The following is a 17,195-nucleotide window of genomic DNA, read 5'->3' on the forward strand; positions in this document are numbered from 1 at the left end:
CGACTGAAACTTTATATATTTTTCTCTTTTGCACCAACATTCACAAGAATATATATTATATATATTTTTGATCCGTTTTTTTATACACAGTGTGAGGGTTCTGCAGGTGGAAACGGACACTCATCTAAACTGCCAGAGCAAACAAACAAACACGAAATTAATCTTGGTCTGGACAAGAGCCATCACTGTGAGAGGCTCCCGGGGCTGTTTGGTGGGAAAGCGGCCAAACATCCCATGGCTGGAGGGTTGGAAACATCTCCAAGACGCCAAGGACGGAGCATCGGAGCAATCTGGAGGTCTCGGGGCTCCTGGGCATCATCCCCAGTGGGCACACGCAGCCCTGGCACCAGGAGAGGGGAAATCTCCCTTTTTCAGGCATTTCTACCCAGGTTTTTGTCCTTTGCCCTTCCCCTCGATGCTCCTGGAGGCCCAGCGGGGCGCGAGGGACCTCGGCACAGCCCTGGCCGCAGCCCTTGCCATCCCTTCCCGGGCGTCTCGCCCGTCCCAAGCCAGAGGAAATCACTGAATCGACGTGGAATCACTTTATCCCCTCCCGAGAAATCAGCGAGTCGAGTCGGTTCCGTCAAAGAGAACTTCGAAAGTGCAGGTTCCCCGCGGTTTGGCAGGTCGAGTTACACGTGTCTTTAATACTTCCAGTCTTCCCTAGGTTCCCACGGGGGGGCTTTTTTTATTGCTCAGGATCCAGAGCCTCTCCCACGAGGCGGACGCTGTGTCACCAGCCAGGACGAAGCCGCCGCGGCGGCGGGGGCTGTTCCCGAGTTTAAGGTGCTTCCCTGGGTTCTGTGCCGGCTGAAATGGAACCGGTGGTGCTGACAAACACCGAGGGTGAAAACAAGGGGCTGTGCTTTTCTTTTTTGTTTTTTTTCCCTCCTCCTTTTCCCCCAAATACTCCAGAAGACCCGTGTCCCTCCGGGAAAGGCGGCGCCGCTGTCCCGCCGCGCCGAGGGCGAGCTGCGAAGCACAGTCGTTTCCACAGGGCGCTTCTCCCGGTGCTGATGCTCCCAAAAAAAAGGCACAACCCTCTGGATGTAAAAGGCAGCGCTGACTTCTCACTTCTGTCAAAGCTTGAGGAGCTGAGAGGGCGGGAAACCAGCGGGGCACGTCCCCAGCCCGGTGGACGAGGACGACGCGTTGGCACTCACGTGGGGCCGTGGGAGGGTTGGCAGCCTTTCCCAGATTCCTGGGCTCCAACAGTGCTGGAGAGGGCTCTGATCTCCTCCAAGGAGCAGTTCAGATGTGGTTCTCAAACTCTGCACAGCCCCCACATTTCCCTCTGCCTTAGGCCGAGGCAGAAATCCCACCAGCGACTCTTCCCAGGCTGAGGTTGGTCCGTGCTCTTCCCTGGGAGATCTTTCACCCAAAAGCACGAACGTCCCTGACAACGCCAAGAGAGCTGCTCCTTGAGTTCAAGGGGTGCAATTGTGGAGCTGAAGGTCTCTGGTTCCCGCTCAGAGATGGTCCAAACTGCTGCAGGAGGGGGTTGGGAGCACGAGGGATCAGCATGAAGCAGGAAGGGGCTCGGGGGTTTAGCCCTTTGTCAGCAGAAACTGGGGCTGCCTCGGAGCAGGGTTTTCCCTTGTTTTTGGCATTTGCTGCAGGAGGAGCAGGAACAGGGACGGAAAAAACCATCTGCAGAGCCACAGAGTCTCTCAAGTGTTCCCACTGCTGAGGACTATCACAGCATCACCCCACAAATCCTTCCCTTTGTCACCTTTGAGCCTCCCGAGCTTGGAGCAGCAGGTCCCAACCACACCACATTCCTTCCCATCACCCTAATTCCTTGAAGGGAAGGAATAAGGACCTTCCGCTTCCCCTTGACCCCAACGGGCAGTTTCTCCCCCTGAAAAGCTCCTAAATCCTGCTAAATAGAGAACAAGCCCCAAAATAACAGTTCTAGGGAGCTCCTTGGGGGGGAAGAGCCTGGGTCCAACTCAACCTGCAAGAGCAGCCACGTCCGTGCTCCCGGCGGTGCCGGCGTGGGAAGGGGGGACCCGGCAGCGGGATGGGGGTGGGTGGGAAGGGCCTCAAACCCTCCCTGGGTGCTGAGCCACGGGGAAATTTTAATGGGCTCAATGAGACAACACCAGCACCCAGAGAGCCACCACTGTGGGTGCAGGGACAGCCCCGGCACTGCCGGGGTGGAGCAGCTGGAGCCGGGCTCTGGCTGCAGACACAGGCTGGGAAAAGCACTGGGGGTGTGGAAAGGTGGCACGAGGCAGGTGGACCTGCCAAATCAGCTCCAAAAAGCCCAGCTGGGTGGGCAGTTGGCCGGGCATTTGGGGAAATGCTGTGATGGAGGACACGGAGGCCCTGCAGAGCTTCTTCCCTGTGGTGTTGGGCGTCCCCTCCCTCGCACCAGCCTCCTCCACGGGAACATCTTGTGCTGAATCCCCCCCAGCCACAGCCAGGTCTTTCTCAGCCAAGCTCCCTTGGGCTCAATGCACCCCTGGGAGAAGGAATAAACCAAAGGCTCTCCCTTTTCCCTCTCCTCAGCTCCAGCCCACCCCACCCAGCCGAGTCAGCATCGCCCCTTCTTTATCCCATGTCTTGTGTTTGGGTAAAAAAAACCAAAAAACAAAAAAACAATAATTAAAAAAAAAATAAAATCAGAGGTGGAGAGTGCAGCCAGGACAGCAGGACTGCCAGGAGCATCTCCCCTCCCCAGCAGAGATTTCACATTCATTTCACTGGTATGGCAAAGTCCATTTGCTTTTTCCTTCAAGGTGCTTTACATTCAAGAGCTATTGCAACCCACGGCGGGGCCACGGGGCTGGGGGCACCCGCAGCCCCCCCGGCTTCTCTTGAGTTTGATTGACTTGATTTAAATAAACTGCCCCAAACCTCTGAAGTGCAGTTCGTCTCCAAATCCTGGGGGGCTCGAAGGGCCTCGAGGTGGCTCCCGGCCTTAGCTCTCGCGGGGGTCGCTGTACTGCAGCTCCGAGTTGAAAACCTCCTTGTACAGGGGAGGGAAGTTCATGGCGGTCTCCGGGTGCAGGAGACGGAAAAATTCCAGCTTGTCCAAGTGCAGGTTGCAAATGGTCTTCATCAAGGGCAGCTTGGAAACCATCTGTGGGGAGAGGAGGAGCTGGTGACCCCGCTGGGTTCCCAGCCAGTGTCCCTGGGCTGTCCTTCCCCCTTCCCTGGGGACAAGCAGGAGGGTTTGGGGACCGCTGGGTTCCCACCTGGTGTCCCTTGCCCTGCTGTTCTCCCTCCCCTGGGGAGGATGGATGGGTTTGGGGATGACTGGGTTCCCAACCACTGTCCCTAATGCTGCCATTCCCTCTTCCTTGGGGACAAGCAGGTGGCTTTGGGGACCACTGGATTCCCAATTAATGTCCCTGTGCCGTTGTTCCCCCTTCCTTGGGGACAACGGGTGGGTTTGGGGACCAGTGGCTCTGCCTGGCACTGGGGCACCAGCAGACAGCCCCACTTTGGGCAGCCTGGCAGCAACGTGGCCTCACCCCCAAACCCACACCTTTCCCCAGGAAAACTGGCACCTGGGAGGGCTCAAGGAGCCCCCAGGGCCCCCCTCCCTGCTCCATCTCTATGCTGCCCAAAGCATTCCTGAAATGGCTCCTTTTGCCCAAAAAACCCGCTGCCTGCTGCAGTGCCATGCTCAGCAGCCCGGGGCTGCCTCTGCCTGCACTGCCAGGAGATTCACAGCCCCTGGAAAGGGAAATTCTTCTCCTCCTTGGGCAGGTCTGAGCACCCCAGGAATGCCCATGTGTGGCTCCTGAGCTGTGGTGGAGCCCCATGCCCCAGCTCAGACACCCCCTGGCACAGTCCCCACCTGTGCCCCCCTCTGTGCCCCCCCCACCTTCGACAGCTTGTCCTCAGCGGAGTGTTTCTTCTGGATCTCGTGCTGCAGGGCCACGTAGATCTTGTCCTGCAGCTTCTGCACCTTCTTGGACTCGGTCAGCCAGGGGCGATCTGTGAGGGACACCAGGGCAGAGCTGCTGGGGGGTCTCCTCTGGGATGGTTTTGGGGACAGTGGCATGGCCAGCTGGGCCTCCCTCCGTGCCCTCCCCCCCGCTGTGGGTGACACAGCTCCTCTCCCCACAGAGGGGTTTTGGCAGACGCATTTTGTGCATTTTTTTCCCCAACCTCCTTTGCGAGGAACGACTGAGGTCAAACACCAAGGAACCAGTGCCGAGGAAGTCGTGTCAGGGGAGGTTTGGGATGGATCTCAGGGAAAGGTTCTTCCCCCACAGGGTGCTGGGGCACTGCCCAGGCTCCCCAGGGCAGTGGGCACGGCCCCAAGGCTGCCAGAGCTCCAGGAGCGTTTGGACAACGCTCTGAGGGACAGGGGGGGATTGTTGGGGTGTCTGTGCAGGGCCAAGGGTTGGACTGGATGGTCCCTGTGGGTGCCTCCCAGCTCAGGATGTTCTGTGACGGGTCAGCTCTGCCCAGCTGTGCCACGGGGCTGTACCTGGGGAGAGCAGGACGGCGGCGGTGAACAGGGCGAGCTCCTCGTCTGACAGCTGCAGGCGGCACAGGGTCCTCCCCAGCTCGAAGATGGCTCCGATGAGATCGTCACAGCCTGGGAGGGACAGGGGGATGTCACTGCTCTGCCCTGGGCAGCACCTCCGGAGAGGAGAGGTTCGGAGAGGAGAGGTTCGGAGAGGTGAGGAGAGGTTCGGAGAGGTTCGGAGAGGTTAGGAGAGGAGAGGAGAGGAGAGGAGAGGAGAGGAGAGGAGAGGAGAGGAGAGGAGAGGAGAGGAGAGGAGAGGAGAGGAGAGGAGAGGAGAGGAGAGGAGAGGAGAGGAGAGGAGAGGAGAGGAGAGGAGAGGAGAGGAGAGGAGAGGAGAGGAGAGGAGAGGAGAGGAGAGGAGAGGAGAGGAGAGGAGAGGAGAGGAGAGGAGAGGAGAGGAGAGGAGAGGAGAGGAGAGGAGAGGAGAGGAGAGGAGAGGAGAGGAGAGGAGAGGAGAGGAGAGGAGAGGAGAGGAGAGGAGAGGAGAGGAGAGGAGAGGAGAGGAGAGGAGAGGAGAGGAGAGGAGAGGAGAGGAGAGGAGAGGAGAGGAGAGGAGAGGAGAGGAGAGGAGAGGAGAGGAGCTCTTACCAAGTGACTTGAACACCTGCATCCCGCCGAACTTCCCCTCGAAGAGCACGGTGTTGTTCAGGGGGTTGAATGCACGGATCATGCGGATCAGGAGCACCTCGAGGCAACCTGATGTAGGCAGAGAGAGCGCAGACGAGGGCAGGGCAGGGCAGGGCAGGGCAGGGAAGGTCAAGGGGTTTCCATCATCCCAGGACCAAAGGTAAGAAAGAGGAAAGCCCCCAGTGCACGTTTGAAGTCCAGATTGTTCATTCCCAAGAGCAGAATGGTTATTCCAACAAATCCATTTTGGGTTTTGGGATTGGTTGGGGTTTTTTTTTTTTAGGTTTCCAATTGTGACCACAATATTTCACCGAAGGGAAATATTATCCAGTCATTGGCAGAGAGACCGAGGTTGTGGTGGAGCACCGAGAGAGGAGGGGGTGAGAACAAAATAAATAAAAAGAAAATGGGAGGAAGAAATGAAAGAATGAGTTAAACTCCAGCGTGTCGGGCATGGCCAGCTCTGGCTTCGGGGTACAACGTCCTGTTGGGACACAGGCACGCACCCCCTGTGCTGGGGGAGGCTCTCAGCCCCCCAGCCCTGATGAGGAACTGGGAGGCTTTTCCACTATTTTGGGGCTTTTACACATTCAGGTCCCCGGCCTGGGCACGGCATCACCAGCTCAGGCAGATGGGTGGGGGGGACATGGGTGTGTGCTGCCATCATCCTCCTCTTCCCAGTCTCTTACTGGGAGAAGAGGCCAATCCTTTTCTCCCTCCCTGCTCCCCTTTGGACTTGGCACCCATTTTCCCAGGGGAAAACCTGCCGTGCTCATTCCCATCCCAGCTTCCGGATGACATTTGGATGAGAGTGACCGGGAGAAAAGCCTCTGCCCAAGGCAGCCACTCCCCATGTCCCCTCCCCGCACCACCACCCTTACACACGACCTTCAGCTCCTTCCAGCCCAGCGCTGGGAGAGCTGGGGCAGGAGGGAGGGGAGGCTCCAAGAGAAAGCACCAGCCAAGAGAAGAGATGGGATACACCTTTGGCACCGTGGCTGCTGCTGGGAGAGGGGCTGGGGACACGGGGGGGACAGTGGGGACACAAGGGGGGTGGCAGGGATGCGAGGGGGGCGGCGGGATCCCCCCTTACCGGCTTTCAGGAGGATGATCTGGTCGTTCTGGCAGAGCTCCATGAAGCCGTCGATGCGCTTGGCGAACTCCACCACGTACTGGATGGCGTTGGAGATCTGCAGCGAGCACTGCTGCCACATGGCCTCGCAGCTCTGCGGCACAGGGACGGCCCTCAGGCTGTGCTGCCCCCTCCCCACCACACCGGCTGGGCAGGGGAGGGACCCCTGTGCCGTGCCAGGCGTGGTGGCATCAGGACACCCGGGACAGGAGCTGCCACCACACCTTCCCCTGACACTGGGCTTCTGCAGCTCCCAAAGCACTGAAGGACCCTCCTCGCCCTCAGCCCCACCCCAGGGGACGCTGGCTGTGCTGGGGGGCCGTGGGGCCGTGGCAGTGGCACTCACCTTGCCCTGCAGGGCACGGACCTCCTCGGGGGAGTAGAGGCTCCAGGCCAGGCGCTTGAGCTCCTCCGTCGTGTACTGGCACGTCTCCAGGTGAGACTTCACCACGTTCTGGGCCACCCGGTCTGCAAGGTGGGGACAGTGCTGGTGAGCCCCCTGCCCCCACACCCCACACCCCTCCTCTCCTGGGTGTCCTGGGGGGCTGCCGGGGCTGGGGGCTGGAGGGGGAGAGGGACTCGGTGTGGTGTCACAGGGGTGTGAGCACAGACAGAGTGTTGGGGGCTGTCCCCAAGGCACAGCAGGGGATGTTCCACACGGTCTCAGGTGTGCTGAGCTCCATCCGTGCTCAGCCTGGAGGGCTTGGGGCTGCTCTGAGAGCCAAGGCCGGGTCAGTCCTCACTGTCATAGAATAAAACCCCAGAATGGTTTGGGTTGGGAGAGACCTCAAAGCTCATCCACTGATCCACCTTGAAGCTCATTCCACCCCCCTGCCATGGGCAGGGACACCTTCTGCTACCCCAGGTCGCTCAGGGTGTGCCTGGTGTGGGCACCCAGAGCTGGATGTGTCCTGCAAGGTGCTGGGGTGGCCCCGAGCACCGTCCCCAGGGCTGCACAACCCACATCCCCCCGGGGCTGCCCTGGCGCTCACCGATCTCCAGCACGGAGATGTCGGGGGGCAGCTGCCCCCCCTCCAGCGCCCCGTGGGCGAACAGGGCCGGCTCCAGCATCAGCTCGTAGATGGACTCCTGCTTGATGAGCGTGGCATCAGCCACGTCCAGGCTGGACTGGTCGGGCGAGGGCTGTGCCGAGGCCAGCAGGTCCAGGTTGTAGTAGGTGCTGCTGCCGTCGGGGGTGAGGGGGAAGTCGAAGAGGAGCCCGTCGGACAGCGTGGAGATGTCGTCCAGGTCCGAGAGCCCGCTGCTCACGCTCGTGGTGTAGACGCGGCTCAGGGGCTCGGGCTCATCCTTGGTGCCCCCGCTCTGCTCCTGGCTCTGCTGGTGCTTCTGCACCTCGGCGTAGAGGCTGTCCCGCTGCTTCTTGGACATGCGGCCGAACTTCACCGCTGCCCCGGGAGAGACGCGGCCGTGTCAGGGCAGCCTCGCCCCGGAGCAAAGCCGGGACCACCCCCCCCGGGAAGGGTCCTGACCCCCGGGGTAGCCGCTGTACGAGCCCTGAGAGGGGCAGGGACCCCGCCGGATGCACCCCCCGCCCCAGACCAACCCTGGGTCGAGCAGAACAGAACCGATTGAATCGACTTCCCGCGGAAAACGCGAAAGCGTTTCTCGCTTCCCAAACCCTCCTTGCACCGGGCCGGCCCTGCGGGGGGAGCACCTCCAGCCCGACAGCCCGACCGGCTCCGCGGGGGAGCAGACGGCCCCTGGGGACCCCGGGCACGACTCACCGTCGCGGGACATGCCCAGCGCCAGGCATTTCTGCAGGCGGCAGTGCTGGCAGCGGTTGCGGTTGGTGCGGTCGATCAGGCAGTTCCTCTGCCGGGAGCAGGAGTAGCTGGCGTTGTTCTGCTGGCTCCTCCGGAAAAAAACCCTGCGCGGGGACGGCACGGGTTGGGAAAGTGCCCGGCTGGAACGCCAGGCCCCCGCAGCTGCCCCCGCCCGCCGGCAGCCGCCGTCCCCGGGCTCACCTTGCAGCCCTCGCAGGTGATGACACCGTAGTGGATCCCTGAGGACTTGTCTCCGCAGATCTTGCACGGGATCACCTCGATTTGGGCTGGGGAGGAGGGGGAAGGGGGGAAAACCGCGGGGGTTAATGATGGTAAACGCTGAGCAGGAGGAGGGAGCTGGACCCCTCTCCACGACAGCACCTGGGGAAACTGAGGCACGAGAGTTGGACCCACCGGCAGCTCAGCCCTTCCTGCAGCCCCTGCAAGGACGCTTCCACCTCAGTGAGGTCCTCAAGAAGGCTCACACAGGGTGTGGGGTACCCCCATCTGTTCCCCCATTCCCTCCAGCAGCACGAGACAGAGTAGGAAAGGCCTTGGAGCCGGGAGAGCACAGGATGTTTGTGCACCAGCCTGCCCAGGACCCTGTTTTGGAATCATTCCCCTTGCTCTTCCACCAGTGTGTGCACCAGGACAGGGACACCCTTTGCACAGGGACCATCCCCATCCCTGCAGCTGTGGATGCTCTCCTGCCACAGAGCTGGACCAAGCAGAGGGTCTGGGCCCTCCCCATCCCCCCAGCAGCTCCTCTGAAACCCAGGACCGATATAGCCATCCCCAGCTCAAGGTCCCGGCCCCCTTCCCCCCGCAAATCCGCTTCCCTCCCCGCTTCTGCTTCGCTGGCACTGAGCTGCTAATAGGCTTCGTCCTCCTCATTTTCCAGCTGCCCCAGATCCGCGCTGGCTCTGCCCTCCCCACGCACGCCGGGGGGGGACACAGGGCACCCCCGGGACTCGTACGTGCCTCCCGGCATCTCTGCACCCTCTAATCCCCGCCGCAGCCCCGCACCCCCGGCCGGGCTCAGCCCGGCGCTGCTCTCCAGGGCGCTGGGCAGGCGCCGCCGCGCCAAAATAACCCCCACGGCCAGATTATGGTTATTTCCAATCTCCTGGGCCTGTGCAAATCCCCGCTCGGGTAATTCCCTTCTGCCTCTCCTCTCCCCCGGGAGCCATCGGCTCTGGGAGAGGGATGTGTTTTGTGGAGCCGTCTCCGCGAGGGACAGTCCCAGTGCTCGGCCAGTGCCACTGCCCCCGGCACCCAGCGGTGTCCTGGGGTCCCCCAGTGATGCAGGGGGGGCTGGGCTGGGGCAGTGGAGTCTCCCTGGGCACAGGGGCAGCCAAGCTGTCATCAGTCCCCCAGGGCTGCCTTTGGTCCTCCATGGATGTTATCAGTCCCCCAGGGATGCAATTGGTACCCCCAGGGGTGCAGCTGGTATCTCCAGGATGCAGTTGGTCCCCTGGGGATGCTCAGTCCCCCGGGGATGGCATTGGTCCCCCCCAGGGCTGCCATTACCGACCCTCTGAGGGTGGTTTGCTCCCGGCCACAGTGGGGAAGGACTCGCTCCAAACCCGGGTGCAAGTGAGGGATGGATCCCTCCTGCATCCACTGCCTCGCTGCTCAGGTCCTGCCCCAAATGCACCAGGTGATTTGGGGGTTTACCCTTCCTTCCTGAGGCTGCTGAGCCGGGCTTCTCCCAGGGCTGTGTGTTGTTCCCCTCAGACTCAAGGTGGTCACATTCCTGCCCCAGCCCCTCCCCAAAGCTGCTGCCTGCACCTCTGCTGTGGTTCTGGGCCTGGGGCAGCAGAGCTGGCAGGAGTGGGCAGGGAGCAGGCAGGGATGGCCAGGGCATCCTCACAGCCCCCTCAACTGCACTGGCGTCACAGACCCTTTGGCGGGGGGATGGAGGCATCGACAGGGCTCTGTGTGCCCACCCCCAAACCACCCCCCGGCTCCGATGACCGACACACCCTCCAATTCCCTGGATCCTGCTGCCACCTTCACCCACGCCGCCGGAAAGGGGATGCAACCCGCAAACGGCGGGGACCCCTCCCCGCCCCGCCGCCCTGCCCCAAGCCCTGCCCCGACCGCCCGGATGGGACAGAGAGGTGGTGGCATCGCGGGGGGCACAGGGAGGGGGTGCCACCCCCGGCAGGAAGCGGCGTCGGCTCGTTATGCAACGTTAATTGCAGCCGCCGGCAGCGCGGGTGATGCATCGCGGGCGCCGCGCCCTCACGCCCGCGGCCGATACTCCCGGTGCCCGGAATTACCGGCACCGGGCCGAGCTCGGCCTGGCACCCACCGGCACCCACCCGGCAGAGCCCGGGGGTGCCGCTCCGCGTGCCCCACAAAACCCACCCGAGCTCCCGGGGACGCCGATGCTTCGCGTGATGCCGATGGCCAAACCCTGCCCCTGCACCCACTGAGGGAGGGGACCCCCGAGAGCCCCCCGAGAGCCCCCCGAGAGCCCCCCGGAGCCAGAGCTAAGAGTGCGTGGGGATGATGCTGCCCTGGCTCCTCCTGGGGAAGGAGAAGCCCTTCGACCGCCCGCAGCCTTTTGGGGCTCTAATTACCATCCTGCTAATTACCCGGCCGTGCCCGCCACCGGCACCTGACCCGCTCGTAAGACGTTCGCCCCAAATAACTGACGTCGATCCGCGGCCGTAACCCCGGCGATGGCAATTACAGCCCGGGACGGCGCTTAATTGCTGCTCGGATCGTAAGCCCGGGCTGAATCACCGGCTCGGCTCCCTCGGCGTCCCCTCGTGCTGCGGCCACGTCCCCCCCGGGACCCCCGGGGCTGCCAGACCATCTCCCCTGGGACCCCTGAACACCCCCCTGGGGCAAACCCAGCAGGACAAGGAGGGATGTGGGCGCTGGTGGGGTGGCCACAGCAGCACCCTGCATCCCCCAAATCTCACTGTGATAAGGGGGAAACATCACAGCAGACCCCACACTCCGGGTGTCCCCCCCTTCCCCGTGCCTCAGTTTCCCCACGGGAGCACTTGGCTTCTCCTCCCACCACAACCCTGCGAGCATCAGCCACGCTGTGCAAACGGGGGTCGTTTAGGTGGGGGAGAACCCCTTCCCCCTGCCCGGGGGGGGCAGGAAGGGAAACTGCACCCTGGGGGCAACGGGGCTAAGATAGGGAGCAGGGGGAAAAAAAAAACAACAAACCAAAACCAAAACCAAAGGGTTAAAAAAATAAATAACAATGATCCGCAGCCGGCAATTAAAATGTCCCGGCGGTGGTATTTGCTCTCCTCCCACTGTAAACACTTCTTGCTCAACTCCCGGCCCGCTGCCACCGGCCGGCCCTTATGTAAGTGGCCCCGTGGGCACGGTCCGGCCACGGGGCTCGGCCGTGGCGGGGCGATGGCCCCCGGTCCGGCGGCTGCGCTCGGAGCCATCCTGTCCCACTGACACACTTTTCTGCCCGTGGCCGCACGCGCTTGTGTAACCGCGGCCGTTAACCCTTCCCGGGGCCGAGCCGGGGCTCGGGGGGGCACCCCCGCCTCCCGCCGCCGGGGAGGGGGATTTTGGGGCGTTTTGGGGTGACCCCTCCAGCTGGGGACACGTGTTTGCCGTGCTGAGCCGCAGTGGGGGACACGGGGCTGTCCCTGCACAGCCCCCAGGTCTCCTGTCACCCCCCCGGACCCCACCATGTGTCCCCTCCAGCCCAGCACCGCTTGGCCCGGACCAGGCTGGAGGCTCTGGTGGTTTCGGCAGAGCCAGAGCCGCCCTCCCAGGAGCAGGACTCGGCCTTCGTCCCGCGCCGGCACACCCTCCCCTCCATCGCCTCCGCCCCGAGGGCGGGCATCCCTCCCGCACCTCAAAACAAAACAAGGCAGGCCCTGCAGGATCCGGCTACGAGGGTCCGGACCCCTCCTCTGCGGTGCAGAGAGGATGGTGGCCCCATCCTCCTCCTCCCCCATCCCTCCCCTCGGCCATAGGATCTCACTGCTGTGGGGGAATCACCCCAAAACCCTCAGCACCCCATTGAGCCCCAGGACTTGCTGCAACCTCACTGCTGCTGGAGGCTTTTTGGAGCCACCCCCTCTCCCAGCAGCTCTGCTGGGCGCCCCCAGCTTGGAGGTGAGGACTCCCGGGAGGGGGGAGTTTTGGGGGGCACTGGCAGGTCCCTGTCTGTGCAGTCCCCCAGGACAAACCTGCACCCCCCTCACCCCACGGGGGTGGTGGCAGGATATGGCCACCCCCTCCTTTGGGGTGCCACCTGAGTCCACGGTGCCCCTTGCCAGAGGCAGGGGATGAGCATCCCAGCTCCGAGTGTTTCGGAGGTGGCTCCGTGCCCCTGTGGCCACCCCAAACACCCCCCGGCTTCCCCAGGGCCCTGGCTCATTACCCAGCGAGCCTGCTGGGGAAGGAGGTCCGTGCCCTATCCCGCTGCCGCGCGGTCGATGCCGCGGGGCGGGCACCTCCGGTAATGAGCAGCAGCCCCGGCACCCCCTGCCCCGGCCAAGGGCACCGGGATGCTCCCACGCTTCACCACCACCGTCCTCCCCCCTCCCAGGGGGTTCAGCATCCCCCGTGCACCCCGAGCAGGGGACGAGGCCAGGCTGCACAGGGACACGCGGGGACCAACAGTGCCACCCCATCTCCCCGTCCCTTCCCTGAAACCCAGCTCTGCTCCTGCGTCTCCTGCAGCAACCTCTGACCCCGGGAGCGACTGCTCTTCCCCACAGCCTCCAACAGCAGCTGTGTTTTGGGACAGTGGCTGTGGGGTAGGAATAAATAAGGAAATAAAGGGAATTATCACTCCATTACAGCTGCTGATGGCTTTGCTTTTAACCAGGCTCCTGTGCTGCAGCACCCCGGGGTCTCCCACACCCCGGCATTGGGGCCATGGCTGCTGGCAAATCCCATCCCCATCCGTGCATCCCAGGGAACCCCAAAGAAGCCAGGCCCATGCTGGATGTTCACAGCCCCAGCTCCAGGAGCAGGGGCAGCAGCAGCACTGGGGCCATGCAGGCAATAAGAAAAATTCAGATGACACAACTGCGGCCCTGAGCCAGGCTGGGGTGATGGAGGTGGGAACTGGTTTCCTAATTGATTAGCAAAGATTTCCTGGAAACTTTGGGCCAGAACATGGCTCAGCTGCTCTCACCCTGCCCCAGGACAACCTTTGGCAACCTTCCCTCGTGGCCACGTGGTCAGGGGGCTTTGCATGCGCCCCAGTGCCCAGCGAGGTGCTGTTTTTCCCTGTCCGTGGTGCAGTGTGTGCCTCCAGCTGGGAAGTCGTGGTGTTGGGTGGGCGACGTGGCTCCCCCAGGGCCGCCCAGCCCCTGCCCCGGCTGCTCCGGTTCAGCAGCTCCCGTGCCACGCAGCAGCGTGCCAAGGCCAGCCCCGGTGGCGCAGGACGCAGCCCTTTGCACTTTGGCTGGCGCAGAAGGATGGCAAAGGTGAGGCAGCGGGGAGGGGGACCTGCTGCCAGCCCGGGGTGGGGACAAACCGGGCTGCGGAGGGAGAACCCCTCCAGCCCTGCGGCTAAATCGGGGGGGAATTATCTCCCTGGGGCTAAATAAAGGCAGGAGAGCAGCTCTGCTCGCCACATCCGATAAACCCGGCGAGATTTAGACATTAGCAGCTCTTTAAATAGCCGAGTTCAAAGTTAAACGTGACAGGGAGGAGGGAAGAGGGGAGGAGGGAAGAGGGGAGGAGGACGGCTTGGGGCCAGGGACCACCATCTCCCCAACACCGCGTTTCACCCCCCGGGCGCTGCCCCTCCCTGGGGTTATCAGGGTCGAGGATCCCAAATCACGTCTGCGCCACTCAGGACCCCACAAAGCCGGAGGACAGTTTGCTCCTCCAGGCTTATTTTTGGGAGGTGACAGGCGCAGCCGTCCCGCGGTACCGGGGACAGGGGCAGCCGTCGTGCCGGGAGGGCCGGTGGGTGCCGGCCGCCCTCGGCCGCGCCGGCGAGTGCACGCCGCCGAAACGGGCAGGGAAGCTCCTCCTCCGCCCTCTCTGATTTTTCCAATGACAGATCTAGGTCACTAGGACAAGTCGCAAAGGCTGCCGAGCCACCGCACGCTGCTCGCCACGCTGCTTGCAAAACAAGCGAGCAGGAGGGCTGGAAACCGTATAGGATTATACAAGGCAAAGCCTGTGCCCCGGCCCCGGTGCATCCGCGGCGCAGGGAAGGACAGGGGCGAGGAGCTGCTGTGGCCCCCCGGGGAATGGGGCAGAGCAGGGGCGGTTTTGGGGAGGAAAATGGAGATTGAGTCAATTTGGCGTCGCCATGCGGCATTCGGGCTTCGAGAGATGAGGACGCAGGACTGCGGGAAAAACACCTCACTGGGGGAAACGGTGGGACATCGGGGGGGTTGGCCCTAAATGAGGGTCAGCACGCAGTAATGGGGGGGGGAGAAGGAAAAAAATTATAAAAAAAGGAAAAGTTCACCCAGTTGCTAATTAAGCTGGTGCCGGCTGTGCGAGTGCTACGTAAGAGCCAGCAGTGTCGGTAATTAGGCAGGCGTTAATGCTTCCCTCCGCACCGATAAAGGTGAAATCCCGGGATGTGGCGGGGTGGGAAGGGGGATGTGGGGGGCTCACCTCGGCCTCGCCCTCGCCCGCCCCGGCCCCACCGTTACACAAGAGTGCGGCGGAGCCGCAGCTCCCGCAGGAAACGGGGTCTGAGGAGCTCGAGGATGAGCGTCCTGGTACCTACACCCCACAAGGCACCCCCAAAACACACCTACAGAGGGGCATCACCTAGTGCTGGGGTGGTTTTAAAGGGGGCATGAAAACCCCAGCCCAGGGCAGGAGGTCCCAGCAGCTCTGTAGGAACAGGGCTGGGTTTGGCCACCGCTGCGTCACCACCACCAGGCCCCAGTGGATCATCCCGCCGGAGCCTTCCTCCCTCCATCCTCCTCCTCCCCTCCGCCTGATTGGCAAAGCAGAGGGGTGACAAGTAGGAATTGCCTTTCATAACGGGAATAACCAGGCAGGTGCTGGAGCGACTCATCCCTGACCAGGACAAGGGGCACCCAAAATTGCACCTGGTCCCTTGCCCGTCCTCGCAGGCACCTCCCAAACTGCCCCCCGCGCCGTGGGGAGGGGGAAAAGGGGGGGAAAAACCCACAATAAATCCAGCCCTGGTGGGACCAACATATTGAAGAGGAGATTAAAGGGTTTAGTGCGAGGAAAAGCTTAAGAGCGGGTTTAAGCCGGCGTCGGAAAGCGAAGCAAAATAAACAAGAATTTTATTCCTAACGGAGGGGGAGCTGGAGGAGGCAGAGCGGTTTGGTGAGGGTTCCCTCCTGGTCCCCCTCCGCGGAGCTGGTGCAAGTCCGCCCTTGTCCCGTTCCAGCGGGGCTGATGCGGGTCTCTCCCGTGTCCCCGTTGGGGCTGGCGCGGCTCCCATCCCCCTCCGCGGGGCTCGTGCGGGTCCCCCCTTGTCCCTCTCCAGCGAGGCTGACGCGGGTCCCCCCTTGTCCCTGTCCGCTCTGACGCCGAGTCTCCCCCGCCCCCCTCCGCGGGGCTGCCGCGGGACCCCCGTCCCTCGCCGGCGGGGTTGATGCGGGTCCCCCCGTCCCCCCGTCCGGGCCGACGCCGGGTGCCCCCCGTCCCCCTCCGCGGGGCTGATGCGGGTCCCCCCGTCCCCCACCGCGGCCAACTTGTGCCGCTGCCCCCGCGGCCGCGCGCTCCGGTCCCCCCGCGCCCCGAGCCCCCCCGGACCCACCTCGCATCGTGTCCGCCGCGGTCAGGGCGCCGGGGGGCGCATGGGGGGGCGCGGGGGTCCGGAGCGGCGCGGGGCGCGGCGGGGAGCGCAGGCACCGGGAGGCACCGGGCGGCACCGGGAAGCACCGGGCGGCACCGGGCGGCTCTGGCACCTGCCCCTCCGCCGCGCCGTGACCCACTTCTGCCCGAGCATGCGGCCGTTCACATGACGAGCCCGCCCCGCCCCCCCAAATCGGTTTCACTTCCAGCCCCACCTCCTGCCCTTCGTCCTCCTCCTCCTCCTCCATCCCCATCCCCGCCGCTCCGGCGCTCGGCGCTGCGCGGGCGCTGCCGGCGCCTCCCCGGGACCGGGCTCTGCGCGACCCCCGCCCGGCCGTGGCCGCGGGGGTGCCCGGCGCTGCCCCCCGGCGCTGCCCGCCCCCGGGAGGGCCGTGCCGGTGCCCGTCCTGCCCCGGCTCGCCCAGGCACGGGGCCGGCTGCGTGTCCCGCTGAATCACCGCTCCCTTGCCTCACTGCGCTCCCGCGCAGCCCCGCTGTCCCCGCCGGGGACCCCGCTGGGCGCGGGGACCCCACAGCCCCCCGGTTGGACAGGGCAGGGGGCTCTGCCCGAGGTGCAGCACCCGGCGCTTGGGGGGGTGTGGGGAGCGCCGGGACCCCCGTGCAGCCACCCCGTGTGCCCGCACCAGGGCACAGATGCTCAGGTCCGAGGGGACATTCTGGGAGACCTGCGGGTCGGGAAGGGCGCCATGGAAGCAGTGGGAAGCTTCGGAAGTGGCAACGAGGCATTCCCACCCTGCCCCTCGTGCTGGGATGCACACAGGTGGCTGTGGGGTTCCAGGTTGTGCCCTGGCTAAGGGAAGAAAAAAGTGATGGTGGCCCTGGACCCCACCTGGGATGGTGGCTGTGGGGTGGCTCCGGACCATGCAAAGCAGCCTCGCGGTGTAGGGCCGGACGTATCGGCACAGGGCAAAGTCCCCTGGCTGGGGTTTGTGGTGTGACTCTTGCACCAGGTCACCAGAGTCCTCCTGGCGCCACATCACGGGGTGGAGATGCCTGGTGCCGGTCACGCTGGGCCAGGACTCAGGTGACAGGGATGCAGCTGGTGCTCGGCAGTGCCCAGGGACACCCAGGTCCTGGGGACAGTGGCACTGGCCTGGAGACCTGCTGTGTGCAGAGAGGGCATCTCCCATGGGCATGAGCACAATATCCACCATGGACATGGATCTGGTATCCACCATGAGCATGGATGTGGGATCTACCATGGGCATGAGCATGCCATCCACCAGGGGCATGGACCTGGCATCCACCACAGCCATGGAACGTGGCATCTACCGTGGGCGTGAGCATGGCATCAGTCATGGCCAGGAGCAAGGCATGGCCTTGGCCACCACATCAGCCACGGGCATGGGGGTGACACCCACCACAGGCACAGATGCAGCCGCCA

General features: G+C 63.7%; 1 protein-coding gene across 4 annotated transcripts; it reads right to left on the reverse strand.

Moving 5' to 3' along the window:
• Positions 1-888: 888 nt before the first annotated feature.
• On the reverse strand, positions 889-15,947 carry LOC127481426 (nuclear receptor ROR-beta-like). Of its 4 annotated transcripts, none has more exons than XM_051810726.1 (10): positions 15,753-15,947; positions 8,237-8,322; positions 7,997-8,139; positions 7,244-7,657; positions 6,598-6,719; positions 6,213-6,345; positions 5,081-5,188; positions 4,451-4,561; positions 3,839-3,951; positions 889-3,088 (listed from the first exon to the last, which is right to left on the reverse strand). In XM_051810726.1, the coding sequence occupies exons 3-10, from the start codon at positions 8,007-8,009 to the stop codon at positions 2,927-2,929; spliced, it is 1,176 nt and encodes a 391-aa protein (XP_051666686.1). In that variant the 5' UTR covers positions 8,010-8,139; positions 8,237-8,322; positions 15,753-15,947; the 3' UTR covers positions 889-2,926. The 4 variants fall into 4 exon arrangements, with proteins under 4 accessions (XP_051666686.1, XP_051666690.1, XP_051666687.1 ...); XM_051810730.1 differs by lacking the exon at positions 15,753-15,947 and adding an exon at positions 10,021-10,832 and having other exon boundaries at positions 8,238-8,322; XM_051810727.1 differs by lacking the exon at positions 15,753-15,947 and adding an exon at positions 10,639-10,826.
• Between the last annotated feature and the right edge of the window lie 1,248 nt (positions 15,948-17,195).

This window comes from Manacus candei, unplaced genomic scaffold (assembly GCF_025592945.1).
Source record: "Manacus candei isolate 608988 ecotype Guabito, Panama unplaced genomic scaffold, ASM2559294v1 h1tg000078l, whole genome shotgun sequence".
Lineage (NCBI taxonomy): Eukaryota > Metazoa > Chordata > Aves > Passeriformes > Pipridae > Manacus > Manacus candei.